This window comes from Pseudomicrostroma glucosiphilum (assembly GCF_003144135.1).
Source record: "Pseudomicrostroma glucosiphilum strain MCA 4718 unplaced genomic scaffold BCV69scaffold_9, whole genome shotgun sequence".
In the NCBI taxonomy this organism is placed as follows: domain Eukaryota; kingdom Fungi; phylum Basidiomycota; class Exobasidiomycetes; order Microstromatales; family Microstromataceae; genus Microstroma; species Microstroma glucosiphilum.
Window position 1 is genome coordinate 253,487 of NW_020289921.1, and position 14,662 is coordinate 268,148.

The following is a 14,662-nucleotide window of genomic DNA, read 5'->3' on the forward strand; positions in this document are numbered from 1 at the left end:
GATTCGATGCGCTGGGGCCTCGGTCCTGCGCTTTGACATGGTCCCTCTCATGCGGCACTAGAACGAGCCGGCCATGCTGCAGGAATTCGTCGACTGGGGGATGGAAGCTGCTGTCTCGAGCCATGTCCGTACCTTCTTGCTTTCCTAGGCATCACAAACCCTCACATCTTCCTATCTACCCACACTCTTTTCTCCCACATCGTCCCACGCCTTGCCGTCGATTACGATCGGGCCAAGGTCAGGATGTACTTCGACCATGGCGCCGTTCCTCTTATTCTGCCGGACTTCTCCCAGGCGGCTGCGCCAACGGGCGAGCTGCGGGCTCACATGAGGAGCTTCTTCTACCTCAAGCTCTCCAAGTCCTACTTGTACCAGATGTACCTCGTCACCGGCATCATCAGCTGTCTCGTCATCATGGGCGCTGCAGTGGGTATTTGGCGTCTTTGGGAAGGCTCTCTTTGGGTCTTTCGTATCCAGCCAGCTTCACGCTCCAACTACTCTTTGATTGTGCCCAACACTGTCATGTCCTTTGTGCTCATCGAGGCTTGCTTCGGCATAGTCTTCATCATATACATCTGGTGTCAGATCGAGGCATTTGAGAAGGGATACGACATGGCGGGGCAGGGCCCATGGCTTCTTATTGTCTGGCAGCTACTCTTTGCAGGTGCCTGGTATGGCTCCGTTGGCACCTTCTATGCCTCGCCAGGAGTTCTATCGCGGAGGCACCTACCGCCCGGTCGCTTTGACATCGCCAAGCTCATTCCGGGACCAGGCATTTGCAACCTCTTCTGCGTCGGCATGCCTTTCTTTGTCATCATCTCCACTGGCGTCGTCGCTGTTATCCTTGGTCAGCACTGGCATGACACCTTGCGCGAATGGGAGGCTCTAGACAAGGCACTGTCCCATTTCAAATCCTCAGATGCTATACCTGCAGGAGCCCTGGAGGCTGCGCTGCAAGTTTGGGAGCATTGGAGTCTGACATGGTGGTACGTCCGTGTGGGCTACTTCATCTGGTTTATTTGGGCCAGTCTCCTCTTCCTCTTCTACCTTCCTGCTGGCGCCAAGCTCGCTCTTACGCTCAAGAAGCAATTCGAGGAATCTCGTCGAGCTGAGCGTGATCTGCAGATGACGCTGCAGCGGCGAAGAAAGGAGCGCGAGCAAAAGAAACAGCAGCAGTCACCTGCGGGTGATGCTCCTGTATGGAACGATGCTCCCGAAGACGACGAAGGCCACTCAGCAACGACCCGAAGACGTGACAGAGAAGCCCTGGCGGAAGCTAGGCGGGCAGCAGAGTCTACATTTTACCCACCTATCAAGGCTACAAGAACGAATATCGACAGCAGTCAGGCTGGGCCAGCTGTGCCTGTCCTACGCAAGAGTGAGTATGCGAAGAATAAGAGAAAGCTGCTGATTCTGTTCTGACCCTGACCATCCTCGTATGACATGGGACAGGTCTGATCAACATCATCGTCATGTGGAGCTCGATTTCCTCTGCAGTCGCTTCTTATGCCGTCCTCTGCGCATGGATCAGCATCAACATGTATAGGTCTTCCTTGCAGGGCCCTCGAGAGCTCGCAGAGTCCTACATGATCTACAATCTGGTCGCTGCCTGGCTCGCCTGCTGCTTCGGTGGCCTCAACTTTGTCGTGAGTATGAGGCAGATGATCTGTCTCAGGTGACGTGCGGGTTGACGCAGACACCTGACGGATCCACTCCTGCGCTTCGTAGTGGATCACCTCTCGTACTTTCGAGCCTGTCATTGAAGGACTGCAGTACAAGCATGGCAGAACCAGTGAGGTGGTCAAGAGCATCACGACCTTTTTCTCCTCGAGCAAGAATCAGGATCACCCTGATTTCGCTACCGGCACGCGTACGGGACGATTCCGCAGAGGGAGACAGAGTATGGGTGAGGCGCTAACAGCCGCAAGTCACGAGGAGTCCCATCTTCGAGAGACTCCTGATGTTGGTGAGTAGCCACACGGTGGCTGCGAGACATTCCTGCTTCTTGTCCTTCGATGTGACTCTCTCATTGCTGTTTCTTGCCGCAACCTGATACAGAAGACCTAGCTGCGAACGGAGTCGCGCGGACGCACGACATGGCGATCGATCCTTCAGCTGCTTCAGAGTCTTACGAGCAACCACTGCAGTCTCCCTTCGGTACAAGCCATGTCAGAAAGGGCAGCATGGGAAGCCGAACCACTCGAGACGAAGAAGAGGCGGCTCCATTCCAGCTAGACCCTGCCACACACGTCCCGACCTACCCTGAACCATCGCACCATCGTGACACTGCTGTACGAGGCGGCGAAAGAACTCAAGGGGAACTCCGACCCAAGGCAAGCGACGTATCCTACAACACCACCTCACCTCGATCTTGCCTCAGGCAGGCAAGGGACAGTGATGAAGACTCTCTCGAGCCTCCCTCCAGGTCGCCAGTACAGATCCACATCGAGTCTCCTCCGCCTAGTCCGCACCGTCCAAGTCGAGGGACGATGCAGCAACAGCAGCAGAATCTTTCGCCTGCTGAAAAAGGTGCAAAGTCTCGGCCCAGTGGCAGACGACCAGTGGCTCGATTCGATGACCAGGTTCACACTTTCCATCGTGATGATGAGCTCTAGATTTCCCGCTCGAACTCTGCTTGTTTTTATCAGATCATTCGCTCCATCTGCTGTCAATGTCATTCATCCTTGTCTGTATCTCAATAAGATTATACATGACTTGAACATATACACGTCATATGTGGGAAGAGGGCCTGCCCTCCAGGTGCCAAAGACCGGTGATGAGAGTCCGACGAGACAGGTCTGAGCCGTGTGAGTAGTCAGAGAGTATATATGAAGATCGAGCAGACGCAGTCAGCCTCCAGTGCTCAAGCATAGGCCGCAGTGAACCACGAGATCGAATCTGCGTCATCCTCCAAAGAGACGCGTCCTTCCGACTGCAATGGTAGACCGTCCTCTCCGAAGCGGGGAGGATCCGAAAGATCCAGCGAAGGCAATGCCCATCGTGTGTCCGGCGCGGCTTCCGCGATATCCTCGCTCTGCTCCTGGTACTCTGCAGCATCATGTGCAGCTGTGCCGGAGAATGGATAGCTGCCTGTGGGTGTTGTGTTCTTTTCCTCCTCTTCCTCCTCGCCGTCATTGCGGTATCTCGACATGAGAACATCGTCCGAAGAATGCATAGATCCCCGAGGTTGAGGTTGAGGCATCGTGTTGACCCTGGTGATCGTCTTCGCTCTCGAGAGACCAATCGGAGAGGAGATGACCATGGGCGTAGGCTCGAGAGACTCGCGGTAGTCAGTACTTGATGAGTCTTTGCCCTTGCCCTTCCGCCACGCTTGACGCAGCTTCTTCATTGCACTCCCCTGTGTACTTCCTTCTACAGGGCCAGCACTGAAGAGAGCCAGATTGGCAGCTTGTTGATGCTCTTTTCGGCCAGGCAAGACTGTGCTTGAGGGGTATTGCGGGAGATCGATGTACGACTTGCTTGCTCTTAGCATCGAAGAGGAGGAAGAAGAAGAGGAAGCAGTAGTGGTCCGCACAGGGTTTCTCTTCCGATGCGCAGCGCTATCAGGGCTCCAGCTAGGATCTCTTCCTGTGGGTGTCCTGTCGCCGGAATACCCCTCTGAGCTTAGGTGGCCAACTCTTGACCCGCCTGGGCTCGGTCCAGGTCGATGGCGCCCGGAGTGCAAATCATTTTGCGTCGTCTGTGGTCCAGCATCAAGACCAAGAAGTTTCAACGCTTTTGCCGAAGGCGCGGCGAATGGAGCTACCACATCTGCATCGTCCTCGTCTGACGAGTCATTTCCAGACGAAGTGTCCCGAAGATCGGGGCTGTACACACGATCTCGGCTTTGACCTGATTTGGATGGGACAGCAGGATGTGCAGAAGACCCAGGTGCCGCCCACGAGTCTGGAGCTACCCAGGTGTCAGAAGCGGTCTGCGGCCTGATCACCTGAGCTGGCGATCCTCCTCGTGGAGCAGCAGGGCCGCTTGCCTGCCTCGAAGGTGAAGCACTGGAGCCCCAGCCGGGCATGCCTACTCTCGACGCGAGACTGCCTTTGCGACCCAGAAGAGGTGTGCCAGCTGCAGGACTCTGGCCCCGAGGATTGGTCAACTGAGTACCGAGCTTATCCAGTGGCGAAGTAAGCTCCTTGAACGTGCTCAGCACATCTTGTAGCGATGGACGCTTGCTGTGTGTATCGGTACGCTCTCTCTTCTTCTCTGCTGCCTGTGAGAAATTGACATTCTTCGGTGGCAGTGGAGCAGATCTCTCCGACTTGTGCGGGGTTGCAGAAGCACTTGCCACCGTGTTGCTACTGGCAAGTGTTCGTAGCAGATGAGTTCGCTGGACTATGATGTGATTCCGACTCGAACTTCCTTCACTCTCAATGCTTGAGGCGAAGGTGCTCCTGCTCTCGCGCAGTCTCTGTTGATACGGCATCCTCTCATCATCAGACTCGATCTGTCGGCGGCTGTCAGGAGTCACAGTGACTGTAGAGGGCATAGGAGGAGGAGACTCGTTCGGGAAATCAGAGGTATGGGCAGGTGCGCTGCGGAGGGAACGACTGGATGTTGCGGCCAAGGCAGCACGCCTCTTTTGAACCCTAGCCTCCGCCAGCTTCTTGGCTCCCTCGATTGCTGAAGCTGCATCTAGTTTTTTGGGTGGTGGAAGGAAGTCGTGACCACACTTGGGGCAACAGACTCCCAATGCGCTCCGCAAAGCCGACTTTGGCTCCGAACGTGCGTCTGGGACAGAGAGGCTGGACCCTGGATCTGCCGCTGCAACAGTGTCGATACGGAGATCCGGGCGGCGACTTTTTCGGCTCGCCTCCTTGTTGACTACATGTGAGGACGAGCTCTGCCTTTGATCAGTTGATTGGATAGCTTCGTCTGGTATCGCCTGTACGCAGGCTTCCGCATACTTCTTTGCAGGCGAACGCGGGACGAGGAATTCCGGTCGGGCAGGCGAAGGCGTTCCCAAGAACCGCATCATGACATCCGGACTGGACACGGTCCCCTTCTTGGCAGTTTGAACGGTGACGTGAGGAGTGCTTAAGAGCCCACTTTGCGTCTTACTGTCGATGAGATTCTCTTCATACCAGCCTTCGCTATACTCAGAGTCAGCCAACGACATCATTGTCTCGCGATGGCCTCTACCATTCGATCTTGGTGGAGTCTTGACCTCTTCGAACCGACCAGCCGACCGGCTGCTCCGACGGCTTGAAGGCACTGGTCGGTTGAGGATAGTACTGGCACTACTAGCACTTCGACCTTTCTCAATCAAGGGAGGTTTGGAGGAAATTGCAATGCTGAAGATGGGATGCGAGCGACGCCAGCTACTGCCGGAACCTCTCCGGGACGCAACGTCTGCCACTTGCGGCAGGACGAGACTTCTGGAGGGTACAGCTTTCTCTCTTCGTTCTATGGGGAAGATGCTTGAGTCGCGGTGCGAAGTCACTGATGAGGCCTCCCACACACTGGTGGGCTGGGTGTCCGAGTTCCCCTCAATGCTCGGTAGAGGTGTGGCTGCCGCGGAGCCACGATCCGAGCCAACCCAGAAACGCTGCTCTTCATCGCTGTCAATGTCATGAGCGCTTGTAGCTTCTTGTCCGTCGGCAGCAACACGTTCAAGAGTAGTCGAGCCAGCCCTGCCTCCAGCCATAGCTTCTGAGGCCGTGTCTGAGCCAAAGCTACGTTGTGTGAAGCTCGCTGAAGACATCGAGCCCATCCTCGCAACCATGGAACAGTCGTCGCCATCGCCTTTGCCTTCGGTGCCTTCCGTAGTAGCGCTTCGAGGAAACACATCATTCTCGTGGTCATCGTCGAAGCCATGGCGGGCGTAGTCGGCGGAAGTTGTGACCTTGAGATGTGCGATCAAAGCTCGATCAAGCTCATCGACGAGCTCATCCTCGCTGCTGTCTTTCACATCGTTCTGCCGGGGAGGGCATGTCACTTCCAAGGTACATCTTGTCTCTTGTGAACGCCTCCCGGTGCTACTCTGAGGTCGGGGACCAGAGACCCTGCGAGGCGGTGCACTAAGCGCATGCTCTTCTGTGGAAGGGCGATGCTGAGCAATTTGTTTTCGAGAGTCGGAGCTACTTTGCTGAGTGATGAATTGCGTTTGCCCTCCAGGCGAAAAGAGCAGTCCTGCCTTTTGAGTTTCTTGCGCTTCCAGCCAGTTGACGATACTATTGGATGCTGTCGCCAGTAGTGTTTGCTCGCAATCTCTTCTCGAAGCATGGTACAGCTTGTCTGTCCGTTCCATGAAGGCGTGCTCCCCCTCATGCGTAATGCTTGTAGGCGAAAGCATCGTGTAATTCGCCTGCTGTGCATTTGCCTCTGCAGCGGCGGCAAATGTGGGCAAGCTTGGCGATGGTCGATCACTGACCCAGCTTGGCCCACTCTTCGATACGATAAAGATGCCAGCGCCCACCATCTTCCTGTCACCTGCCGAGGAAGAGGTGCCCTGTCGACGTGCCCGAAGGGATTCGCCGCTGCCTCGTGGCGCACCAAAGGATCCTGCCGGTGTGTTCCCTCTGTTTGTTCCCAGCTCGGAAGATCCATGGCTGTGTGTGGTAGGCGTCGAAGGTAGGGAAGCTTCCTGCCGGTATGGGTCTCGAAGGTGAGGAGGACTTGGCTGGGAATACACAGGGGCTGAAGCGTTATCAACGGAGGGCGCGCGCGAGTGCTTGTCAGGCGTAGGCGGGAAGATGGCGGTATTGCGCCAGACGGTGGTGCCATGGCCTATCTGGAGGTCACCATCCGACCCTGAGTGGTCAGGAGAGACATTTTTGCTGCTTTGCTCTGTGTCGCCTCCTACTTGCGTAGTCCAGTGCTCGACAGTGGTCCCATTGTTTCCGTCTTGGGACCACAAAGAGTAGTCCATAGTCTTTGCCAGTCGGCGGCTCTGAGAGAAAGAAGGCGAGTACGCAGATTCGAGGAAGATCACGTCAGGAATGGGAGGTAGCTCATCTGTTCAGAAGGTCAAGATGGGATCAGCAAGGGTCACAGCCACGCAGAGGCTCCAGAAGCGAAACAAGGCACGCAATTATCATCGTCTGTGGGCTCTTCCTCCTCCTTTGCTCGCTACTTTGGTACCTCAATCGTGTCGCGGCTGCTCCGTTGCCTCTGCTTACATTGCCTCGATCGCTTGCTCCGTCATCCAGGTACATGGCAATGTAAAGAGACTTGGCGCCGAGGACCAAAGAGCAGCAGGCAAGGAGGCAATGTATCACTTTTCACGCGTCTTGCTAGCTGATGCTCTGCGCTCCCACAGCTGCGTAGCGCTCCTGCGGAGAGCGGGTAGAAAGTGCCGCTGCTTGTGCCTGCCTTGGATCGGCGGCGAAAGCATCTCACGGCAAGAAAAGTCCGGAGTCGAAGGATCTCACGGAAGGCAATGGCTCGATACAAGGTGACACATTTGTTGCATTGCGATACGACAGCCAATGTTCTAGGCGGACGGTCCCTCATGGTTGACCCGCGGTAGGAGGCCCCACCTCCCTCTTGACCTCATTTGAGAGAGGCAATCGATGGGCAAAGTTCGACTGCATACCCCCAAGCTCCGCATTCCCGGACCCCGAAGCAACGATGTTCATCTCGGAATCAACGTCCTTCCCATGGTGGCCTTCATGTACGCCCCTCGAATCCGGCGAATTATCGAAAGCCTTCGGACCTAGTGGAACCTTCGTTGGAGAGGGAAGCGTGTTGGGTGCTGATGGTCCCATTGCCGGAGATGCAGAGGGGGGTCTGCCGCTTCCGTAGGCTGCTGCCACAATTCCAGCCCCTGGCGGGGGCAGAGGCGAGCGAGCACCATGAGGCCCCTGCAGCCCGCCACCAGAATGCGCCGGTGGCAAAGGCGGGAAGTGACGATTGCTTTCCTGCTCATCGCTATGTCTGCGAACGTTCATTTGTGGAGAGGCCGAAGGGTGTCGAATCTGATTCTGCGAATGCGAAGGCCGATGATGTGGGTACGATGAGGGTGACTGCCCCTGCTGATGACGGTGGGGCAGATGTGCCAGACCCCCTCGTGGACTCGGCAATTGGGGCTGAGGAGGTGATTGAGGCATCGCCGCATGCACGTTACGATGGGGCGAATGGGGAGGTGCGAGGGCTCGTTGCTGGTACTCTTGTTGTTCACGCTGTCCAGACGAGCTCGAGCTCGGGTACGCCAGCTGCTCCAGCTGTTGGGGATAAGGCCCCTCTCGATATTCCCGCTCGTCGTGATGTCTGTTGCCGCGCCCATTCGCGAAGGGCTTGGTGTCTCGCTCCCGCTCTCGTTGCTCCCTCTCGTCCCGAGCCCTTGCTCCAGAAGTAGCTTGTGGCTGAGGCTGATGGGAAGACGATGAACCCTGAGGATAAAGGTGACGTGACTCACGATCGTCTGGATGTCGACCATTGCCATTGTTGGCATGCATTCGACGACCAGGCGAAGGAGGAGCTTGTGGATAACGCTCGCCTTGCTGACGCTGCTGAGCGTGACCGGGGTGAGTGTTGTATGAGGCGGCATTCATCCTTTCTCGGTCCCTCTCCCTCTCTCTGTCCCTCTCTCGTTCCCGCTCCCTTTCTCTTGCCTGCTCCCTCTCCTTTTCTCTCTCCCTCTCGCGCATAAGCTCCCGCTCTCGCATGACCTCCCTTTCGCGCTCGCGCTCACGTTCGTATTGTTGTTGCTGCGCGATCTCATGCGGGGAGGGACCAGGAGGATAGCCTGCATGAGGATGATGATGACCGCCGTATGCCTGTTGCTGCTGTTGCTGATGGTACTGCTGCTCAGCATACATCTCTTCTTGGTACATGTTTAGCTCGGCCATTGTCATTGGTCTGCCGTTGGGATGCATAGGGGGACCGTAGCCCATGGCAGCTTCGTGCGCCCACGCCGGGTGCTGCGAGGAAGGACCGTCCATAGGCCCTACGTAGTAGCCAGCCATCTCAGCTTGCTGACGAGGGTCGAGCATCTGCGGATGCTGCTGTTGTGCTCGTTGCTGCTGTTGCTGGTGGGTGGGGGCTTGCTGCTGTGAGGGATGCTGGGGAGGCATCTGCTGTGCTTGCAGCACTGGCGTACCTCTCGCGTGCGTTCCTGTACCCATGGCTCCCATCCTGAGATCGGGCCGGAGTATGCCCATCCTCTCCAGATCTGACCATGCTTCGTAATCCTCTATGCCGCGCAGGTCAGGAAGAGCGATATGACTGCCAAGCTCGGCGAGGTCTTGTGCTTCGCGAGCAGCCCTCCTGCGTCCTACTACGCCAGGCTCTCGGTCGGCCTTGGCGGCTCGGGCCGCTGCGCGTGCAAGCTCTGGATCTCCAATGATCTCGGTCTCGAAGACTTGGTGTCGACGCGCCGGCCGAGGAGCGTCAAGGTTCCGCTTCTCGCGTTCCAGCTTCCTCCTCTTACGACTGAGCTCGTCCATCGAGTTACGCCTCAGATCAGCGACATCATGTCTCCAGGACTGCCAAGCAAGGCGTTCTTCGGTGGCAGCCATCTTTGCGAAGTGGCGTTGCTCCTCTTCCAGCCAGATCTCCACCATGCGGAGTCGATGCTGACGGCGAGCCTCAATGAGAGCCGTGAGGTGGATGAGCTCAGGGTGGGTACCTGCGCGGAAGCAAGGGGGAACATGGGACATTTGTGAGCGATGTTGTAGGATTGCAGCCACTCTCAATCATGCCGACTCACCATCCAGAACCATTTCGCCTTCCTTCGAGACCTCTTCGATTCTCTCCGCATAGAGCCGATCTCTCAACATTGCGAATCCCAGCTCAATCTTGGTGAGAGCATCCAGAGCCTCCGTCCGGCGAAGGGCCGCTTCGTCAGTTGCCGCTTCATCTTCCAGCTCTGGAGCATCTGGCAAGGGCGTACCTGCTGCTGCTTTGCCAGAAGGACTAGCAGGTCCCTTGCTTGCTGCTCCCGAGATGGTTCCTTCTGCTTCAACCGGAGCTTCGGCCATCTCTTCGTCTACATCTCCGTCCGCATCTGCCTCTCCTGCTTTCTCCTCTCCTTCTTCTTCTTCTTCCTCGTCTTCATCGCCCTCTTCAACGCCATCTGCGTCAACACTTGGCTGCCTTGACGTCGCAGGCTCGGAGTCGTTCGAAGTGGGGTCCAAGAGGATCTGAGGGCCGAGGAGTGAGTGCTTGCGGCTCTTGAGCGTAGCATTGGCGGCTTGCGTGGCAGCAGGTAGTGACCCAGGGCGATCTTCGGCTTCCGCGTCCTCTTCGTCGTCGCCTTGAGGTACAACATCGACATTGGTCGCACCTCCAGCGAGGGCAGCTAGACTACTCGCAGCATCCTCATCGTCTTGCTGCTCTTCCGGATCCGCGAGGACAATGCGATCGCGCTCTTGACGCGAGCGTCTTCCGCGAGCAGCGGAAGCTTGGGGAGCATTGTCGGTCTGTGCTTCTTCGTCGTCGTCCTCAGCTTCCTCTTCGTCTTCCTCGTCTTCGTCATCGTCTTCGCCGAGAGCATCCGAGGAGTCTCCTTCGTTGTCATCTTCTTGATCTTCGCCTTCATCGCTGGAGCCTTCGCCGTCTTCAGAGCCACCCTCGTCGGGCACATCTGAGAGCTCGCTTTCGTCGCTCAGGCCATCGGTGCCAGCAGTCTTTGAGGGAGACACATTGGCCGCAGGAACACTTTCGGTTGCGAAGTCTCCCAGACCTGCCAATGTTGCAGCGGCATCGTCGAGGGAGTCGGGGCCTGCGGAATCAGCCATGCTTGCTGTGTTCCGTGATGGGACCTTGAGCTTGAGAGTACTTTTGTGCAGCGCAGGTGGGTCTGCAGCAGCGGGTGTCTCCTCTTCTTCGTCGTCGACTTCACCCTCTGCGTCTTCGTCGTCGGAGAAGGCTAGCGGCTCTGTTTCGGCGTCAGATGTCGCTGCTGCTGCTGATGTTGCTTCGATGGGAGCTGTCTTGGAGGCTGCAGCCGCCTGGCTCGTTCGCATCTCTCAGGTAGGAGGTGGCGTCGACACCCTTCGCCGGATCGAGTGAGATCGCGGGGGCAGGTAGATTCGGTGTAGGCTGGTTCCACAATGTAGTTGCAGAGAAGATGTCGGAGGATAGTCTCGGAGGGGGATAGCTAGATGGAACGAGCTGCTACACGGCCTCTACGATGGCAGTGCCGCCGGAGCAAACAGCCGAGGGTTCAAGAAGGGGGAGGGACACGAAAGAAAGGGGTGATGGTTTGAGACGAAGAGGGAATGTACGATGGGCAAGGCTTGGATGAGCGGGAGGCCTGTCATCGGGAGTAGGAGCCAAAGCAGGCGGCTTCCCTGCTTCCTGGTCCTCTGTGCGAGCGAGCCACGCACCTGTCACACACACGGAAAGCGGGGTGGCTGGTGGGCGCTCCTCGTCGCGCGCGCTGTCTCTCTCCCTCCCTCTCTCTCCCTTCCTCGCTTCCGTTCCGAGCTGCACCCTTTCGTCTGCCCGCCCGCCCGCCCGCTCGCTGCACGCAGACGCAGACACGCACAGGTGGAGCAGCGATGAGGTCACACGAGTGGAAGGGAAGGTCCTGGTTTTCAGGCTTTGCGAGATCGAGTAGAATACATAAGAGACGGCGGGTAGATCACTCTTTACCTGCGCTTCCAACAACTCATCACCGTTTCATTTTTGTCCTTCATACGTGAGTGTCGCAGTTGAAACAGCTCACGATTGATCTAGTGCACGCCAACTCACATTCCTACGTAACCCTCCACTCCCTTCCGCAGACCCATCACCCTCCATATCTATTCATCATGTCTGAAGCATACGCCGGCAAGTCAAACGAGCAAATTATCAATGAGCAGGCTGCCTCTCTCGACAGCAAGTCCTCTTCTTCGACCTCAGACTCCTTCCAGCCCCGCACAACCGTCACCTCTGAAGAGTCTGGCGTAAACGAGTCCGGTCTTGGCGAGTTCCCTGGTGCAGAGGTGCACGTCGGCCGTACAGGAGCTACTGGTGGAGGTACAAGCGCACAGAACATCCCACCCGAAGAGGGAGGACAGGACTCGACGGGTGGTGAGAGTTCGGCGCGATTCGAGGGACTGGGTGGACCGGAGGACAAGAAGGCACAGACTCTTGCCGATGCACCGGGATCATACGATGCTAACCCTAGGGGCATTGATGAAACCTTTGACCGATCGAAGAAGGAGCCTGTGCCCATGACCGAGGGACAGCAGCTGGAGCCCGATCAGGAGGAGACCGCACGACTCAACCCGTAGAGAGCAAAGCGTTAATGGAAAGGAAATGCGAATTGTACGAGGATTCTCTCTTGTAGACGCTTAGGCAATCAATGGATCTCAGTACCTCTCCATACATGATAGTGATGTCTGTTAGTGTCAGATTTGCTCTCAGCACCAATGAGAGGCTCCAGAATTGAGGAAGAGGCAAAGCAGATGTGTATTCTATGACGGAACCGTGCAAACCTCTCCACAGGTCAGGCCACATCCCTCGATACCGCTGCGCTCTTCTACACCTCTGTGGACCGCCCTCAGTAGGCAGAGTTGTGCACAGTCTGAGCTCTGCCCGAAGGGTCTGAAGCGCAGCCCCAGTCACCACGGGGCACCCACCTGACGGCAGTACCAGCAGCAGCCTTCGAGGGGAAGTGCTTCTCAAAGATCTCGCGGATCCAGTAAGCCTCCTTTGTGTCAGGAGTAGCCTCAGGGAAACGCTCAGCAGCCTTGGCCATCTGCTCGTCGCTGACCACCTTGGCAGCTTCGTCCTTCATGCCGTCGATCCAGTTGTAACCCACACCGTCAGAGAATTGCTCCTTCTGCCTCCACAGAATCGACTCGGGCAAGTATGCCTTCTCATCACCCTCGGGAACCATGTCGAAGGCCTTCCTGAGAATGTACTTCTCCATGTGTGGGCGGCCATCGCCGTCCTTGGTCTGCATGCTGCCCTTGGAGAACTGCTTCTTCTCGGCATCAATGTCCATGCTAACGTCCAGGAAGGCCTTGTCCAGGAATGGCACACGAGCTTCGAGACCCCATGCCATCGTCGACTTGTTCGCCCTCAGGCAGTCGGCGGTGTGCAGGTTCTTCACCCTGCGGACACACTCCTGGTGGAAGGAGTCGGCGTCGGGAGCAGCGTGGAAGTAGAGGTAGCCACCGAAGATTTCGTCCGATCCCTCACCGGAAAGCACCATCTTGACTCCCATGGCCTTGATCTTCCTGGAGAGGAGGTACATAGGTGTCGAAGCTCGGACCGTCGTCACGTCGAAAGTCTCCAAGTGGTAAACCACATCAGAGATAGCATCGAGACCTTCTTGCACTGTGAAAGTGTGCTCGTGGTGGACAGTACCCAGGTACTGCGCGGCCTGACGAGCGGCGAGGAGATCGGGGGAGCCGGGAAGACCGACTGAGAAAGAGTGCAGGCGGGGCCAAGCGGCAAGAGTCTCCATTTCCTCCTTTGCCTCGTCATCGATACCAACGGGCATCGAATCACCGTTGGGGGTAGCAATCTCAGGAGGGATGCCGTTGACCTTTGCACGAGACGCCTTGCGTTGCTCCCAACGTTGCCTCTGTGCCTCAGCCACCTTGTTGGTTTCCCTGGCTGCAATGGTAGCGATTAGAGACGAGTCGAGACCACCTGACAGCAGTACTCCGTAAGGCACCTCGGACATGAGACGCTTGCGAACAGCCCTTTCCAAAGTCTCCCGGATGAGCTTGAGGTCAACAGGCTTCTTCGGCCGCTCACTGCCTTCAACATCTCCATCGAGCCATTGCGGGTTGTAGTAGCGGACAGTCTCCTCGCCCTCTGGTCGGGCGCTGTCGTAGTAGTGTCCGGGAGGGAAGCCCCGAATGGTGTCACATTCTTCGTGAAGCGACTTGAGCTCACTCGCGAAGTATAGAGCGCCAGGGTACTTGGAGGAAGAGCCCTGGTAGAAGGTGGTAATACCAATGGGGTCTCTTGCTGCAAGCACTCGAGTGGGTGTGACGGATGTGTCCAGGAGAATGAAGGAGAACATACCGTCCAGCATGTGAACAAAGTTGGCTCCGTGCTCCTTGTATAGGTGGAGGATGACCTCGCAGTCAGAGTGGGTCTTGAAAGTAGCCTCTTGGTCCTTGAGGTTCTTGCGCAGGATGCGGTGGTTGTAGATCTCTCCGTTGACTGCGAGGATGAGCTTGCCATCAGTGCTGACCAGGGGCTGAGCGCCAGTGTCTGAGTAGACGATAGCCAGATGTCACAGTGTCAGTCCGGCAGCTCTTCCAGATCGACATCACATTGCTCGGTCATGCTTGTCACTCACCTACACCAACGATGGCCAACCTCTCGTGGCAAAGGATGGACCCCTGTGTTCCCTCCTCCTGAGTCACCACGCATCCAGACCAATCTGGACCACGGTGACGAAGACACTTGGACATGTTGAGCATCTGGGGGCGGTATGCGGCCGCATTGGGGTGGTGAATACACCCAAGGATACCGCACATGATGGATGTAGCTTCTGCGAGCGAGGAGGGAAGGTGGTCGAGAAAAAGGTAGTCTGCGGTCTGAAGCGAAGGGCTAGAGAGCTCTGCTTCAGTGTGAGGTGTCTAGAATGACTGTGTTGGTAGCACAGGCGGTTTGTGAGGGGAGTAGAGGTGACTGCGAAGGACAAAGACGAGGGATGCAATGGGGCTACTGATATCGGCACGTCCGAGTCACTAGAAAAAGCGTCGCACCAAGGAGGCTTGCTCACTTCTTCCTCCGCCCCGTTCCTGCGCGC

At 56.9% G+C, this 14,662-nt stretch overlaps 5 protein-coding genes across 5 annotated transcripts; 2 read left to right on the top strand and 3 right to left on the bottom strand.

The window, feature by feature from the left end:
- Nucleotides 1-243: 243 nt before the first annotated feature.
- On the top strand, nt 244-2,615 carry BCV69DRAFT_299735 (hypothetical protein; the record flags this gene model as incomplete). The annotated part of the gene is made up of 4 exons (XM_025494362.1): nt 244-1,378; nt 1,453-1,646; nt 1,729-1,966; nt 2,059-2,615. The coding sequence occupies 4 exons, from the start codon at nt 244-246 to the stop codon at nt 2,613-2,615; spliced, it is 2,124 nt and encodes a 707-aa protein (XP_025347139.1).
- Nucleotides 2,616-2,739: 124 nt separating this feature from the next.
- BCV69DRAFT_214604 (hypothetical protein) lies at nt 2,740-7,236 on the bottom strand. The gene has a single exon (XM_025489776.1). The coding sequence runs from the start codon at nt 6,881-6,883 to the stop codon at nt 2,864-2,866; it is 4,020 nt and encodes a 1,339-aa protein (XP_025347140.1). The 5' UTR covers nt 6,884-7,236; the 3' UTR covers nt 2,740-2,863.
- A 227-nt stretch (nt 7,237-7,463) lies between these two features.
- Nucleotides 7,464-10,922, bottom strand: BCV69DRAFT_294261 (hypothetical protein; the record flags this gene model as incomplete). The annotated part of the gene is made up of 2 exons (XM_025493868.1): nt 7,464-9,583; nt 9,665-10,922. 2 exons carry the CDS (start codon nt 10,920-10,922, stop codon nt 7,464-7,466), a joined length of 3,378 nt encoding a protein of 1,125 aa, XP_025347141.1.
- Nucleotides 10,923-11,507: 585 nt separating this feature from the next.
- BCV69DRAFT_283507 (hypothetical protein) lies at nt 11,508-12,273 on the top strand. The gene is made up of 2 exons (XM_025492734.1): nt 11,508-11,599; nt 11,685-12,273. Exon 2 carries the CDS (start codon nt 11,712-11,714, stop codon nt 12,174-12,176), a length of 465 nt encoding a protein of 154 aa, XP_025347142.1. The 5' UTR covers nt 11,508-11,599; nt 11,685-11,711; the 3' UTR covers nt 12,177-12,273.
- Nucleotides 12,274-12,445: 172 nt separating this feature from the next.
- BCV69DRAFT_250293 (glutamine-hydrolyzing asparagine synthase) lies at nt 12,446-14,387 on the bottom strand (the record flags this gene model as incomplete). The annotated part of the gene is made up of 2 exons (XM_025490375.1): nt 12,446-14,118; nt 14,207-14,387. The coding sequence occupies 2 exons, from the start codon at nt 14,385-14,387 to the stop codon at nt 12,446-12,448; spliced, it is 1,854 nt and encodes a 617-aa protein (XP_025347143.1).
- Between the last annotated feature and the right edge of the window lie 275 nt (nt 14,388-14,662).

Coding starts and splice junctions, on each gene's coding strand:
- BCV69DRAFT_214604 (XM_025489776.1), bottom strand. CDS start 6,883: ATGGACTACTCTTTGTGGTCCCAAGACGGAAACAATGGGACCACTGTC.
- BCV69DRAFT_283507 (XM_025492734.1), top strand. CDS start 11,712: ATGTCTGAAGCATACGCCGGCAAGTCAAACGAGCAAATTATCAATGAG.